Raw genomic sequence first — 14,845 nt, 5'->3', positions numbered from 1 at the left:
ATTAAGATGGTGTGTGCTCAGAGTTTACATTCCAGGGCTGGTTGCTTGAGTGACATTAGCAATTTCTCTTCTTCTAGCTGAAGAATGGGTTAGATAATGCTGCCCCACCTTTGATGTCTGGAAGAAGGAATGGACGGTTTTGTGGAAGCAGCCCCGTCTCTACCATGTACACCACAGACAATCAGCTGTTTGTCCACTTCATTTCTGACAGCAGGAATGAGGGTCAAGGATTCAAACTGAAATACGAGGCTAAGAGTCTAGGTAAGTCTAGGAAATAAACTTAAATCCTGCAACTCAATAGATATAACTTGGAGATAGTCCTCTTAAAGGAGGTTCTTGTCATAAGTCCCAACCCTGGTAAAATCAGATGTCTGCAAAAATGTCACGTTTCATTCTTTAGTGCATGACTTCTGATCCTACTCTCAAATTTCTCCTTTTTAAAGAGAGCCAGATCCAGGTCACGAAACCCGGAGATATTACAGTTGAAAAAAAAAACTTATGGGGAACCCTTTAGCAGGGTAGTATCCCTTTAGCAGAAGTAGCATCTATAGTCAGGAAGAGATGTTCAAAATTCATGCAGGAAAGGAAAAAAAAAAAACTGGAAACAAGAACATTATTTTGAACATATAGTACCCAGTGCAAGTGCTAAATGATGTCAAGAATGATTTAGGCTTGTGTGTCTAGAAAGGTGGTAACATTGCTCACAGGTTTTACTCTCAGCTGAGAAAATAACATTCCCTGCCAGAGCTAACATTTTTTGAAAGAATGAAAAAAAACGGAGACTCGGGTCCCAGGGTTAAATCAGGGACTTAGCAAGTAATTTTTGCCATTATGCCACTGTATTCATGACACATACCACTTGGGACACCAGGCGCCCTCCTGTTAAACAGTGTAACTAAACAAAATTAAGGCAACCTGTCAACATACTCAAATTTTTAAGTGCTTGTTTTCTGCCTACTTTTCCCTGCTGCTGCAAAGCATCATTCTTAGCATTACTGTAGCGGATTCATGAAGGGAATGGGTGAAGCTGTACAATAGTATTTCTACCACTTCAATTTATAAGACTTGACTAAAACCCTATGTTAAACCACTATTGCTAGAACATAGTGGGGGTTTTTGACAGAAAGGTTCTGGTCAAAATAAAGATATTTTTGTAGGATAAAGGACCTGAACAAATCCTCATGTTTTCTCTGACTGGGATTCCTCACACATTCATTATTGTCTCAAACAGACATTTTAATTTTTGGAAAGCAGAAGTGGGGAATGATTCACAGAAGCATTGATGGGTCTGACTTGTAGGCTTTCTAGCTCTTGGGAATTTGGATAGGAAAAAGGCAAGAAATATGTTTCCTGCTTGGTTTAGAAGCAATCCAAGGAAGAAATAATAACCATTTAATTCAGGGCCCTGAACATTTGGAAATGAGGAGGGCTAGGTAAGCAGGAGCACAGGAACATAGGATTCTACTGCATTAAAATGTTTTCCCACAGTAAGCAGTAAAATGCATTTGTTTTTGATGTAACTCTATGACACCAAAAGGAAATTGTGTTGGAATATAGTGATAACTCATATTTTTAATGCCTCACCCATTTCCTTAACATGTTGTTTTTTTATTGGCGATCTTTTCTTTCCCAGCTTGTGGAGGGAATATTTATATCAATGATTTCAACCCCAGTGGATATATATCTTCCCCCAACTATCCAAGCAATTATCCCCCGCATGCTGACTGTGTCTGGACCATAACTGCTCCTAATGGACGTGCAGTAGAGCTGCAATTTGAAGATCAGTTTTACATTGAAGCTTCACCAAAGTATACATCCACATTATTTTGCCTGTGTTTCTTCAGAGACTCCATTCTGACTCTTCTTTCCCTGTTACTTTCTCTAATTCCTCCACTTCCAGATTTACAATCAAAAGTGGTTAGGAAATTTCTGAGATCACTTAAGCTATCAGGCCACTGGAATACATTCCTAGGACTTTGCAGTGCATGACAGAAATTAATACAACAGACAGAGAGGAAGCATCCATGGTAGAAAGGTGCCTTCCGTAAAATCTGTGCCCTCTAGTGCTTTCGTATTCAGATTTTCAATCATTTTGACTCTCAGGTCCTTTTAAATCCAATGGATTACCACCACAACAATTTGTCTCCCTCCTCCATTGCCTGTCTGCTGATTTGCAATGGGTCTACATGTTTTGCAGCCCCTGCCCGAAGCATAAAACAAAGCCAGGTTTCCAGCTGATATAACTTCATTGATTTGGGGCTGGACCACTACATGGCAAAGGTGAGCCTCACCTGTAAGACCATGTATAGAAAAAATGGTGCAGGATGGAGAATCCCAAAGATGTTCTTTCTCTCTGGCTTCACAGGACACTGCACCATTCAGAAGGCAAAGCTGTTAGTTAAGATATTTTGGGTCTTTCTGTGCCCACCTAAGTAAGCCTCCAGATTCATATTTTTATTCCCTTCATCTATCTTATATCTGTTCCTTAATTCAACAGTAATCAATGAGACTTAATAGGGAATATCTGCTGAATCTGAATGCTGCCAAAACCAATATGTTAAAGATGGTCACAACTACTTTACCAGTGCCATTCATACTGCTCCCCAGGACTTGCTTTGGTCAGATCTGATCTGATCTGATCATAGACTGGGCTTGGGATGAATCTTTCTCAATGCTTCTAGCACTTCTTTTGATTCAAATATTACATAATTATAATTGATTATGAACTTGTTGATCCTGTCCTGGACCCACTGTATATGGAAACTGATCTAATTCACTACGGTTTCATGGCTTTGTGCACATGCTGAAATGATTTCAAACCATTACTGCTATACATTGAACAGAAAATTCTCTCCTCTCCTAGCTGCACTTCCAGTTACCTAGAGCTACACAACGGTGCTGACTCAACTGCCCCCATCATTGCCAAGCTGTGTGGAAATTTGATGCCAGGCTTGCAGAGATCCTCAGGAGCTGTCATGTACCTGAGGTTCAGGTCTGACAGCAGTGCCATGCACGTGGGATTCAATGCTAAATACTCCATTGGTAATGCTTGCATCTATCAATTTCTCTGATTTTAGAGAAGATTTTGTTCTCAAGTGTCAAACTTTTGTAATAAGGCTTAAATCATGCCTATGAGGTGGACTGACAGATATGTGTCTCTTTCAATTACTGTTCGAGCTAAGGCATCAGAATCATCATATAGGTTAATATCAGCATGTTCTGCACCTAGCAAGAGGTGAAAATTATGGAAAAAGGAACAGGAAAGTGCTCATAGATCTGCAGCAGTGGAGACAAAACTGGATAACCTCTTGTCAAAGACAATAATCAAAGGGGCAGTACAAGAAAAGGTCTACGTGGATAAAGTCATGTAACATGATTTGATTTTCAGCATGCAAAATTAGTGTCACTTTCACGAGCAGTATTCTGAAGGGGAATGCAAAGATCAGCTGAGAGATGGCAAGAGAACAACAAACTAGGAGCTTCTCTATGTAAATGTAAAACAATCTATAATAACAATGCTGCTAGACAAGCAGGGGCAGCACAACAATGGACTGAAAAAGGAATGAACAGTAAGAACCATTATTTGTCAGCTGGAAAAAGAAATACTTTAAAATTATTTGCTTTCAAGCTGCAAAAACAGGATTAGAAAGCACTAGTAAAGTTTTAAAATTAAATAGAAAATAGTCTTTGATCAGATTCAGAAATGACAATGTTTTGGTTTTGATAATGTTACTGATCTTCAAAGAATAGCAGCTATTATGTTAGTAACACTCATATAGGAAAGTCTAGGACTGTTAATTTCTCCAAGGCAAAATAGTGGACTATATTGCTTTACGCAGAATTTTTCTGATTGTGTTAGATCTCAAACACTTAAGTCAATATAGTGTGTTGTTTTATTTCTGAATGTGAAAACTGACACAACTTGCATGAAAACATTGTTAGTATATGAAGCCACAATTTATATTTATCCATAACAGATTCACGGTATCTCAGCTGTATGCCAGTCATCCTGGAATAAAGCACTAATCACTCAGAAGGGCAGACAGTATGAACAGAACTGTTATTGCGACAAAGAGACTGTAACTAGCAGACACACAGAATACACTCTAAAATCCAATAAATTCCACCTGGGAATATTGTTTGCTGTAAGCCGTAGTATTATGAACTTATGTTTGCAGGTACCACAGAGAAATGAGTTTTCAGACAGAGAAAATTAAAAATAAATTGCTGTTTCCCAAATTGTGCAGTGATCCCTTACCAAGGCATCACAAGAAGTGGAATGTGAACAGGAAGGGACGGCAGGAAAGAGGAGTCTGAACCATAGATGTAGGCCCAAACCAGCAGTCAACTTTTGTCAGTCATTAAAAATTTAGATCCACATTTAGCAAACTAAATTTCTTTATAATTGTCTGATACAGCTTTCCAAGATTTTCTGGTAAATATGGACATGGGTAGAGATTAGATATAGACCTTGGAATCTGTGAGTTTATTCAAATTAATGAGAGATACGACAGAGAGGAAGGGATGCTAGCAATGGAAGGGGGTGTGAAAAAAAAACCACACAATGAACTAGGGCTGGTTGAATTAGGAGAATGTGCAAGATTTTTAACTGGAAGGCAATTCCTGTTTTATTACCACAGTTAGAGAACAAATCAGTTGTGCCTTAGCTTTAAGTCTTGTTTAGGAGAAAGGTCATTTCTCTGAGGTCCTTCAGTCAACCAAGCAATGTTCTTCCTTTTGCAGCTCCCTGTGGTGGGACAGTGATAGGACAAACCGGCATCATTGAAAGCATGGGATATCCTGAGCTTCATTATCAAGACAACCTGCTGTGTGAATGGTTTCTGCAGGGTCCCAGGGGCCACTATCTTACCATCAGATTAGAAGGCCTAGATATTCAGAACTCCTCTGAGTGCACTAATGACTTTGTGGAGATCCGAGAATACAACGCTTCTGGTCTGAGAATTATTTCAGTATTTGTCTTCCCTTCCCTAGTACTACTACAAAACCTCACCAGGGGTTCCTGAAAGCATTTCCCTTTGGGTACAAAGTGAGCATTTTCAATGTACAGTATTTGCTTCTGTCTGCCTTGCTTGGTGAAGCAAAGTAAGGCAAACAAAACCCTTCTATTTCCCAGCAATAACTAGATTTTACTAGTTTACTCCTGCCTGGATGGTTAAATTGTAAAGTGATCCTTCAATATAAATACAAATAACATATTGATATAAAATATAAAATCGTCTTTCTGTATTTGATTTTTGCAGGAAATTTGTTAGGCAGGTACTGTGGCAATACTGTCCCTGATGCTGTGGACACCTCTGACAGTTTTGCTTATGTCAAGTTTGTCACTGATGGATCAGTTAATGCCCGAGGATTCAGACTGCACTTTGCTTCCAGTACTGAAGGTAGGATTTGTAAGGTTGCAAGTTACTTTCAGGGAAGCGACATATACCACAGACTATAATTGCACTAATACAGCATATATCATAGACCACTTATCCTTGGAGTGGTGTGTATTTGCTCCTAAATTTAAACTCAGTGGGAAATATGAATAGAGCTCTCTGATAACTACTTAAACGAGCCGAAACTTTGAGAGGCAAGCAGTCTCCTGCTATAACAGATGTTGCCATCAGTGGTAGGTCTCTCACAATGAAGCACGCTTTTCCACACCTTTCCTCTCCAGCAATCAGACCAGGGATGTCCTAACATACCCTCCCCACATCCCTCTTGATGAGGAGGAAGATAAAGAAATGCTGTGATTTTCCTTTATGTTGTTCTGTCCCCGAGGTGAGTGGTATTCTTAAATCTCCCTAAAACCAATAGCTTTCAACCAATAGGTTTTAAGCAGAATTGCAGAACTGCAGAGCCATTGAGGTTGGAAGGGACCTCTAGAGATGAGGTAGTCCAAGCTCTCTGTTCAAGCAAGGCTGGGTAGAGTGTAGGGGCCTGGACCGTGGGAAAGTTATAGAGAGAACATACCAGTACACTGTTATGTAACAGCATGAGATAGCAAGAAAGCATAGGGATGTGGCTTGCTTAAGTTTATAGTAAGTATCCAATTAGAACAGTAGAGGTGGCACGCAGCCAGATTATGGACAATACTTGTAGCCAATAGCTTAGTGTGTGACCGTTACATAAGAGAGTGTGTAGGTTATAAAAGTGTGTGTTAACCAAAATAAAGAAGCGACTAGTGCACCATATTGGTGTGCTGTAGTTCCTTCCTCGTGCGGACCTCAACAGTAGAGGAAGTTCTCCAGGGCTGTGGCCAGTCAGGTTTTGAATGTCTCCAAGGACAGAGACTCCAAAACCTCTCTGGACAACCTATTCCAGTGTTCAACTACCCTCACAGTGAAAAACGTTTTCATATGTTCAGATGAAATTTCATGTGTTTCAATTTGTGCCCATTGCCTCTTGTCCTTAGCACAATGACTTCAAAGAGCTGCTCTGATCAGGACTGAGGACATAGACCTATTCCTGTTTCACACTTCTCTTTCTCATTATTTAGTGTCCATGCATCCTGCCAAACTATGGCTACTTTTCAAGAACTTATTTGCGGTAGTGGTCTTGAAAAATCTCCTGCAAACCCTTCTTAACTCCTTCGAGCTCATTTAAAAGCTCAGCTGAAAGCTTCCTTATTCTTTCTGTTTGCTTCTGCAATAAAATAACAGAGGGGGAAGCAAACTTCAAAAGAATGTTATTCCACTCCCAGGACTCTGTTATGCAACCATAGAAGACAAACTGTATTAACAAAAATTTAATGCAGATGGATACACACGTTAGACTATTCTGCAGGAGTCTGTGAGGGTGAGGAAAGGGACTAAATCTCCCACTGCACTCCATTAAACTATATCTGTATTTTAAAAGGAAACCAAGTGTAAGCTGGTAAATTTATACCATTAGTCTCGGAAGAAAAATGAACTCTATATCCAAAAACTTTAGTGTTCTTTCCTCAGAGCACAATTTGATATTCATAACAAAGATAGGAAAAACACAAAATAACTGTACTGAAGAAGTGTTGCTTAAAATCCCTGAAAGCTTTTTCTCTGCCTCTGTTAACCAGCAGAGGAAAAATGCATCCTTCATCATTACCCACTCTAAGACCCTTCTTGTTCTGTGTAGCTCTGCCCAATCATCTGAAAGGCAGAAATGTCTCAGTCCTGCCACAGTGAGAGTCTTGTATCACTTGACATCGAAGTCTCTGGATCACTCAGGCTTCTGAAGCCTGGCATGAGCCCTTCAGAGAAGGGAATATTAATAGACTAAAAGGAGCTACTATGGTCAATTAATATTCAACTACATTTATGGATGAGTGATAAAGTTTGGCAGGAACTTAGTTGTTGAGACAAACATATGGACAGGATAGGCATACCAAATCAACCTCTCAGGATCTCTTTTTCTTGCATTATTAATGTGGGTTTTTTTGCTATAACTTTATAAGCAATGCTTTGCTCTAAAAGTGTCCCAATATTTGGGTATTTCAGAATGTGGTGGGGATTTTAGTGCCCCTGTTGGAACATTTACTTCACCCAACTATCCCAACCTATACCCACACAATCGAGTGTGTGAATGGAGGATCACAGTGGAAGAAGGCCAACGTGTGACTCTGACCTTTAATGATATGAAAACTGAAGAACACTGGAGGTGCTCATCAGATTATGTGGCCGTGAGTTTTGGGCATGAAGGCAGAAAATGTTCTTTCTAATCCCTTTATGGAGCATTAATGGACATAATAGAGCTGAAATGTCATTTATAGGTCTACATCTGGTTTTAAGACAAATCATAATTTAATCCAGGGAAAACAGATAAATGAAAGTTAGCTCTGTAGGGTGTCTAACCTCATCTGCTTGTTTTAGAGTATGGAAATGTTGAAATTGTGGTCCAGGCAGAGGGGAGGACTTGAAAAAATAATTTAAATTGGCTCTTTATTGATTAGGGGAAAAAGCTTTGGGGTTTTTGAAAGCTTTCAATGTCTCTTTTCTGTGGACACAAAATCCATCAGTCAGTTCCAGGTCTCTTTTGACTTCGGAGGTTGTTACTGCCGTTATTATTTATTGTTGTCAACTACAAAAAATAAAAAGAAAGAGAAAAAGCCAGAGATTGCAACAAATGGCTACTACTGGGTTGGACCTTGCATATTCTGAAAGAAACATAGGGAAACCTCAGGAAATTCTACCTCTTTATTACCCCCCGTTTCCAAAAAGATAGATATTCGTTATTTTATCATGGTTATTTTAGATTTTTGGTTATTTAGTGGGGAAAAAAAAAATGAACCAGGCACACAGACCTGGACCTGGTCAGATGTACAAATGCCTCAAAAATATCATTCCTCTATGAAATTGCAAGAATGGGAGATCTAGTTTAGTTTCCCATTTGTTCAGATTAGCAGTGCAAACACAGCTTTAGTATAATCAGAAGCTAGCCCATGCACAAGTGTGAGGGGGTGAAATAGCTCTCCCTTGTGATTTGTAGATGATGTTTCCCTTGTTTTCCTTCACAGATGCTTTAGACAGACCATGGGGAGCTGGCTTTTTATTGATTAATGAAGTAATGATCTCTTAAAGGAAGATCTGTCCTGCCAGCTTTTGTGCCTTCAACACTCTAACATATTCCAAATCTCAGTGGGAAACATCGCTTGCACTGCTGAGATAGCAGTAGAAAGAAGGAAATTAACTCCTAGGCTAAAGGCTGTATGAAAGAAACTGAGCAAAATACCTCTGGATCATCAAAAAGTGAAATGTTTGAATTAATCAAAAATGCCCACCAGCACTCAATATGTTGGAGGAGATTTTGATAAAGATGATGTTGGCTTTCACAAGAATACAAAGACAATAATTTGAAGTGGGATTAATATGATTAGTAGCTGGCATTATTAAGTGATTGAAGATATAAATATTGAGCTAAAATGCAGTATTTTCCCAATAAAACTGTTTCAATTTCTGTTTTTAAAAAGAAAACAAAGAGAGAGAGGGGGAATATGTTTGTGTTTCACCAAAATAAGCAAGGTACGTTTGATGTTTTACTTCAGGGCCTCATCCACTCAAGGCAATGGAAGTTTATTCCAAGGTTTTGTGTAGATTTGGGAACTAATCCCTGCTGTGAGGGACATCAATGAACCTTGTATTAAAGATGTGAAGCACTGTTAAATGATACAAGAGATGCTCATAAGACTATATTTTGATCTCATAAGAGTTTGTTTTGACCCAACAGGTTTACAATGGCCTCAGACAGAACTCTCCCCGTCTGGCCAAGCTGTGTGGTGAGGTAAATCCAGGCACAGAGGTGAAATCCTCTGGAAACACAATGAAAGTCATTTTGGTGACAGATATATCCCATGCAACCAGAGGCTTCAGCGTCTCATACACATCTAGTGAAGATGCAGGTACTGTGTGTTTTTGAATTAAGTGATTGATCTTTGTTGAGTCATTTCATACCTAAAGTACTGGCACATGTCAAAAAAATGAACTAAATAGACAACAAATCTCTGATACCTTTTTTTCTCTCTTAGATCTCTGGATGGGAGTAGATATATGTCTTTAATTAGTTGAAAGAACTTGAAAAAATGGGGAATCTCTGGGACTTACTGACTTCATGTGCCTGTTATGTCAAATTTCAAATGGAAAGAACAACCTCTGTAATGGGTCACAGTCCTTATTCTCACTACTGATTTATTGTTTTATATTTAGTCTTGAGTAAGAGATGGTCTGAAGTGGCCTTATTTAATGAAAAGATCCAAAAAGCGTAGTGCCATAGACAAATCGAATAATTCAAGTGCTTCCTTATTACTCAGGGGGGTAATTAATTTATTGTAGCTTGTGAAAGACTGCAGCTAACCTACTTTTGCAAGCTCAGCCTCCAGAGAGGAGGAGGCTATCAGAGCCTTACTACTACAGCTTTGAGTCTTTTGAACTTGATTTTCCAACTCCCCCCCTAAGCATCCACTGTAGCACAAGTGTACTGCTCTTGAGGGTATGTATGTTCCAGAAAAACCTTCTCTTGAGTCTAGAATTAGGTAATGGGTAAGGCTGAGCAATACTGAACTGGAGCTGCAGTGGGATTTTATCAAAATGTTGATACTGCTGAAATATTTTTTTTGATACTGTGCATAATTGTTGTTTCTTTGCTTTACACATTTGTTTTTAAAGGCTTGCAAATAAATTCCAGGACACTAGGCAAGAATTCTCTTGTACACAGCAGTAAATTATTAAAAAGGAAGAAGATGGAAAAAGTTTTGATCTAATCAGCACATATTCTTGCTGACATGAGCATATCTGGATAAACAGGGGTAAGATTTCTCTTCATACAAGAATTATTACTATTTTAAAATAAATTATATTTTGTTTCTGCAGTTTGTGGTGGAACCCGGATGGGATATGCAGGTGGAAATTTCTCTTCCCCTGGTTATGATGGCGTCAAAAATTACACAAGTAACCTGAACTGTGAATGGACTATTGAAAACCCCTCCCACTATAATTCATCCATATATATGTCTTTTGAGGATTTCCACTTGGAACATCACCAGGACTGCCAGTATGACTACCTACAGTTACGAATAGGTTTGTATGTTCAGCAGGAGAATGGATAAAGCCTATCAAGATTCCAGTTGTGCAACTGTGTTTGTGCCAAATCTTGTTCATATGTATTTGTGGAGAGTGACTGTTGTAGGATCTGTACCTTTGAGAGAGTGTTCACATGCAAGCCTTCCATATTGCCTCCTAAACCAGGAGTGGGATTTCACTATCAATGCAATGGATGCATGGATTGGGTCACCCTTTCTTTCAGGGGAGAAAATGGAAAACTGGATAGGTATCTTGGGGGGATAAATTATTTTGGTGATTGCAATACACACCTGACTCTCTCTTTACAAGGGATTATACAAGTTTCACTTCATGTCCTTTGAAAGATGGCAGTCAGGAGAAGTTGGAGTCATCAAAACAATTTGTTTGGTCCACAGCCCATTCTATCCCTGCTCCTGAAATATCTCCAGGGATTGCAGGAGTGGAGTAAAGAATGCTTTAATTATTCATAGCCTCTGGGCTGCATACCCAATTCATACCCCATTTTTGTACTCTATACAATGATTCTCCAAAAACAAACCCGTGTTTCCTGTGAGACTGCATCACAAAATACAGACTAAAGCATTTAAAAGGAAAACAATCACAGGATTAATGCACCAGTAATATCTCTGCATATTTGAGCATCTTTAGCTAACTGCAAGAACAAGCAACTGGAAATGTCATATGAAAGTCGCTCAGCTAATGCCAAGTGTAGTACGAAAGCTCCAGCTGTCCTCTTCACTGAGAGGCTGTATCTGTGAGTCCCAGAGAGAGCAGGTTCTAATTTACCAGGAAATCGTTTCTGAAAGGTGTGGGGAGGTTGAGAGCAGGCATCTGTTACATCCTTATTTGCATTCATTTGAATGAGAACTCTTGGTTGTATAGCATCAGTTTGTCCTGTGTGGAGCCAAAGCACGCATAGCTGCATAGCCTAACAACTCCATTCCACGTATGCACTGAAGCTGGGAAATAATAGAAAGAGAACTCAGAGAAAGAAATCATAAAATATATCTATCATCTGGTCCGTTACTCATCAGTTCCCACTACTTTCACTTTATTGTGAACTTCAGGCCTCCAGGCAATACAATCAAAGGAAAGAGGAAAAAACGTAGTCTTGTTTTGCTCTACACAGTTTTGTCATCTAAATAGTAATGTTCATTTTGGCCATGCTAATGGTCTTCAGTTTCACAACCAGTCTCATGTCAAAAGCAGAGTGCTCTAATCCATCTGTGTATGCTGACAAGTTAACATTTAATGAGCACTGAGATGCAAATAGAGCAGAATATCACTAAACTCAGGCAGATGCTGTTTAAGACTCTCAACACAGCAGATGTGAATTTGGGTAAAGGTCCAATTCAACAGTAAGTTACCCGAGAGATCCCAAATGAAGCTGAGATGTGTAAAATTCTTTTGAGTTACCCATACAACACACTTAATGGTATTGAATTAAAAAAAAAAGCAGAATTGACTTTGTGTATTCACTGAGAAATATTTAATCTAAAAAGATAAAATAAATATTTCAAATTTCTTAGGGTAAGGCTTTATATTATGTTATAAATTATCATGCATGTGCATGTAGTCTGTACGTGGTAGTACAGCTGAGCATATTGCTACAGTGAAATATACTCCTAACTTTTGGCTTTTATGGAAGACACTTGATTTTATCTTTCAGACGATTCCCTTCAGTTTGAACCAAATCTTACAGCACAATCTTTCTGTTTATCAACAGCCTAGATCTCTGGCCAGCTGGCCATTTATGAAAGCAGTGATTGGTGTCACTTTTCACACTGTAGAGACTTAATAACCTGGGTCACATCTGTCACATAGTCAATCATCTCGTAAGAAGTACAAAAAAAGAGAAAGTACACTTCACATTTTAATGCTCAAAGTAGTTATTACTATTTTTTCCCAAACTGTAATTTATCATGAACATCTTCTGCTTGTACGGGTCAGTATCATTTTTAGCGCACATTAACAAGACAGGTTTTAGCTTTTCTCTGTGTAATTTACATGAATAGAATTTTATTATACATCACTTTTTATCCCTGTGCTTCAAGACATTTCAAATGGTGGCTGTGTCACTTTATATGACAGAAAGATGAAGTTACTCAGCCATGTTACTTGGAATAACTGTGAAAGGGCTTTGAAGAGCACCCAAAGTTTCTCCCTCCTGCTCTACTGCTTTCTTCATGAGAACAGCCCACCACTCTGCATGGAGCTAGGAGTTGCTTTTGAATGGAGACTTTTAAGACCAGCAGCCTGCTGTTACTAGAGAACCAAATTTAGGAATGGCATTCCCTGGATGTTGTGAGGAACACTATTACACTTATTTTCCTTCTCCTGAGAATACATCAGTAGTAAACAGAAACTGATACTTCTACCAATGTGATGGATAAGAGCTTACACCAACATGAGCAAGCACTCAGTGTCATAGAAGGGAACTGCCTGTGTTGTGCTTTCCTTTTAGGTTTCAATGATTTCAGCAAATGGTGGCATCTTTTTTGCCATACAGAGAAGAGTGTGTTGAGCTCCCTAGGAAAGAGATGCCCACTATTAATACAGCAGTGACAGCTTGTTCATGGATGAACCACATCCCTATATGACAGAAAACTCAAAATCCCTGTTGACTTTAATGAGGATGTCACAAACACATAGGCTCAATAGGCTTCCATGCGATCAGGTCCTTGGGCCATCTCTTCCCACTGTTCTGCCCCAAAACATCTACAGTTTTGGGGCACTTTCTGTGTTTTCAGATCTGATGGGTCATACAAAATGAAAGTGTGCAGGATGGCAGGGAGGGGAGAGAAGGAGCCCAAGATATTAAAAGGACCATTAATGATGCTTTGGAGAGAACTTCCTCATTGTCGAGATTTAGATCTCAGCAATGAACTGCAGCACTCTACCTATACCCATAATAAATAATCAGTTATTAAATGTGATATGTACTTTTCTCTGTTTTCTAGTCAAAACAAAATGACATGCATGTTTACCCTATGTATTCCTTTATGTTATTGGAGCTCTTTCAGGATTCAAAAAGTGTATATTTTTTTCTTTACTCAGGGGATGCTGATGGAGAGCTAATAGCCAGACTTTGTGGTCAGGCTGCACCATCTGTGCCACTAGTCATAGCTGCCCCCCAGATCTGGGTGCACTTCATAAGTGATGAAAACACAGAAGATAAAGGATTCTTGGCCCACTACACATTTGAAGGTAAATGGCTTGACAGACTGTTGCCCTTGCTGACTGAGGCACTTCTGGGTAATATTGCCATTCATTTGGTGATACTGAGAATATACAATATGGGATCAACTCTCAAAGAGGTCCTCAAAAGTTACACAGTGCCTGCCACTATTTATATCCATCTAAAGCAAACACATGCTAGCAATTGAAATTTCAGATTTATTTTCTGCCTCACTCTTTCCATTCCCTGAACCGCATTTGAGTTTTTGCAATGCAGTGCAACACGCAGAACAACTGGTTGCTCTTGGGAATAGGGACGTAACAGGTAACACCAGCCAAGTGTGACTTACTTCAAATAGGCGTCCAGAGTGCTAGCATGGCTGAAATGAATTCTGCTGCTTGAACCTTTGCACTAATTTTGAAATCCACTTAAAGACATATCAGTGCAAATTACACCACTTTGCCATTTACATGCCAGCACAATTATTCTTCCTGTCACAGCTGAATTTAGCCTAGGTGCTTATCTAGACACATCAGCAAGTTTTTGACTTGATTGTGCTTGTCCACTGGTTTGCTTAGGAGTCTGAGATAAATAAATGGAAGATAAGGTAGAAGAGGCAGCTGTAAGTGTCAGCTGGCGAAGGTTTTGCAGAGCTATATTAAGTATCAGAATAAATGCAAAGTTTCAAGGTCATTGCATCTGTTTACTCACTATTCAATGACAAAGGTTTTAAAACTTGGATTTTCCCAGATAAATTGTTCATCCTGACCTATATCAGTCCAACTTAAATATGTTTTAGTACTATTACAAGCTGAATGATCTTTCATTCATTTGATTATAGTGTTCAGTTCCTGAACTGTATTGAAATTTTACTTTTTTCCTTCAGCCTGTGGTGGTATACAGTCAGGTGAAAGAGGAGTTATCTCAAGTCCTAACTACCCAGAGCCTTATAGCAACCTGAATCACTGCTCCTGGTTGTTGGAAGCCCCTGAAGGTGAAACCATCACTGTGAGTAACACAATGCCATGATTGTGTGCACAGCTGGCAGTGTGAAGAAGCGCTCTCTGAGTCTTGAGGAACAGGTTTGAGACAATTTGTAAGATCAGAAATGTGG

General features: G+C 39.2%; 1 protein-coding gene across 1 annotated transcript in view; it reads left to right on the top strand.

Moving 5' to 3' along the window:
* CUBN (cubilin) overlaps positions 1 to 14,845 on the top strand; it is a 149,901-nt gene that overhangs the window by 98,169 nt on the left and 36,887 nt on the right. The window contains 10 exon segments of the mRNA XM_068404678.1: positions 78 to 261; positions 1,634 to 1,808; positions 2,864 to 3,042; positions 4,744 to 4,953; positions 5,262 to 5,402; positions 7,479 to 7,660; positions 9,205 to 9,376; positions 10,344 to 10,550; positions 13,611 to 13,760; positions 14,618 to 14,739. Of these exon segments, the coding sequence (XP_068260779.1) occupies positions 78 to 261; positions 1,634 to 1,808; positions 2,864 to 3,042; positions 4,744 to 4,953; positions 5,262 to 5,402; positions 7,479 to 7,660; positions 9,205 to 9,376; positions 10,344 to 10,550; positions 13,611 to 13,760; positions 14,618 to 14,739 (1,722 nt within the window).

This window comes from Nyctibius grandis, chromosome 7 (assembly GCF_013368605.1).
Source record: "Nyctibius grandis isolate bNycGra1 chromosome 7, bNycGra1.pri, whole genome shotgun sequence".
NCBI classification, from domain to species: domain Eukaryota; kingdom Metazoa; phylum Chordata; class Aves; order Nyctibiiformes; family Nyctibiidae; genus Nyctibius; species Nyctibius grandis.
Note: the sequence above shows the minus strand (reverse complement) of the source record. Positions and strands in the feature narration are given on the sequence as shown.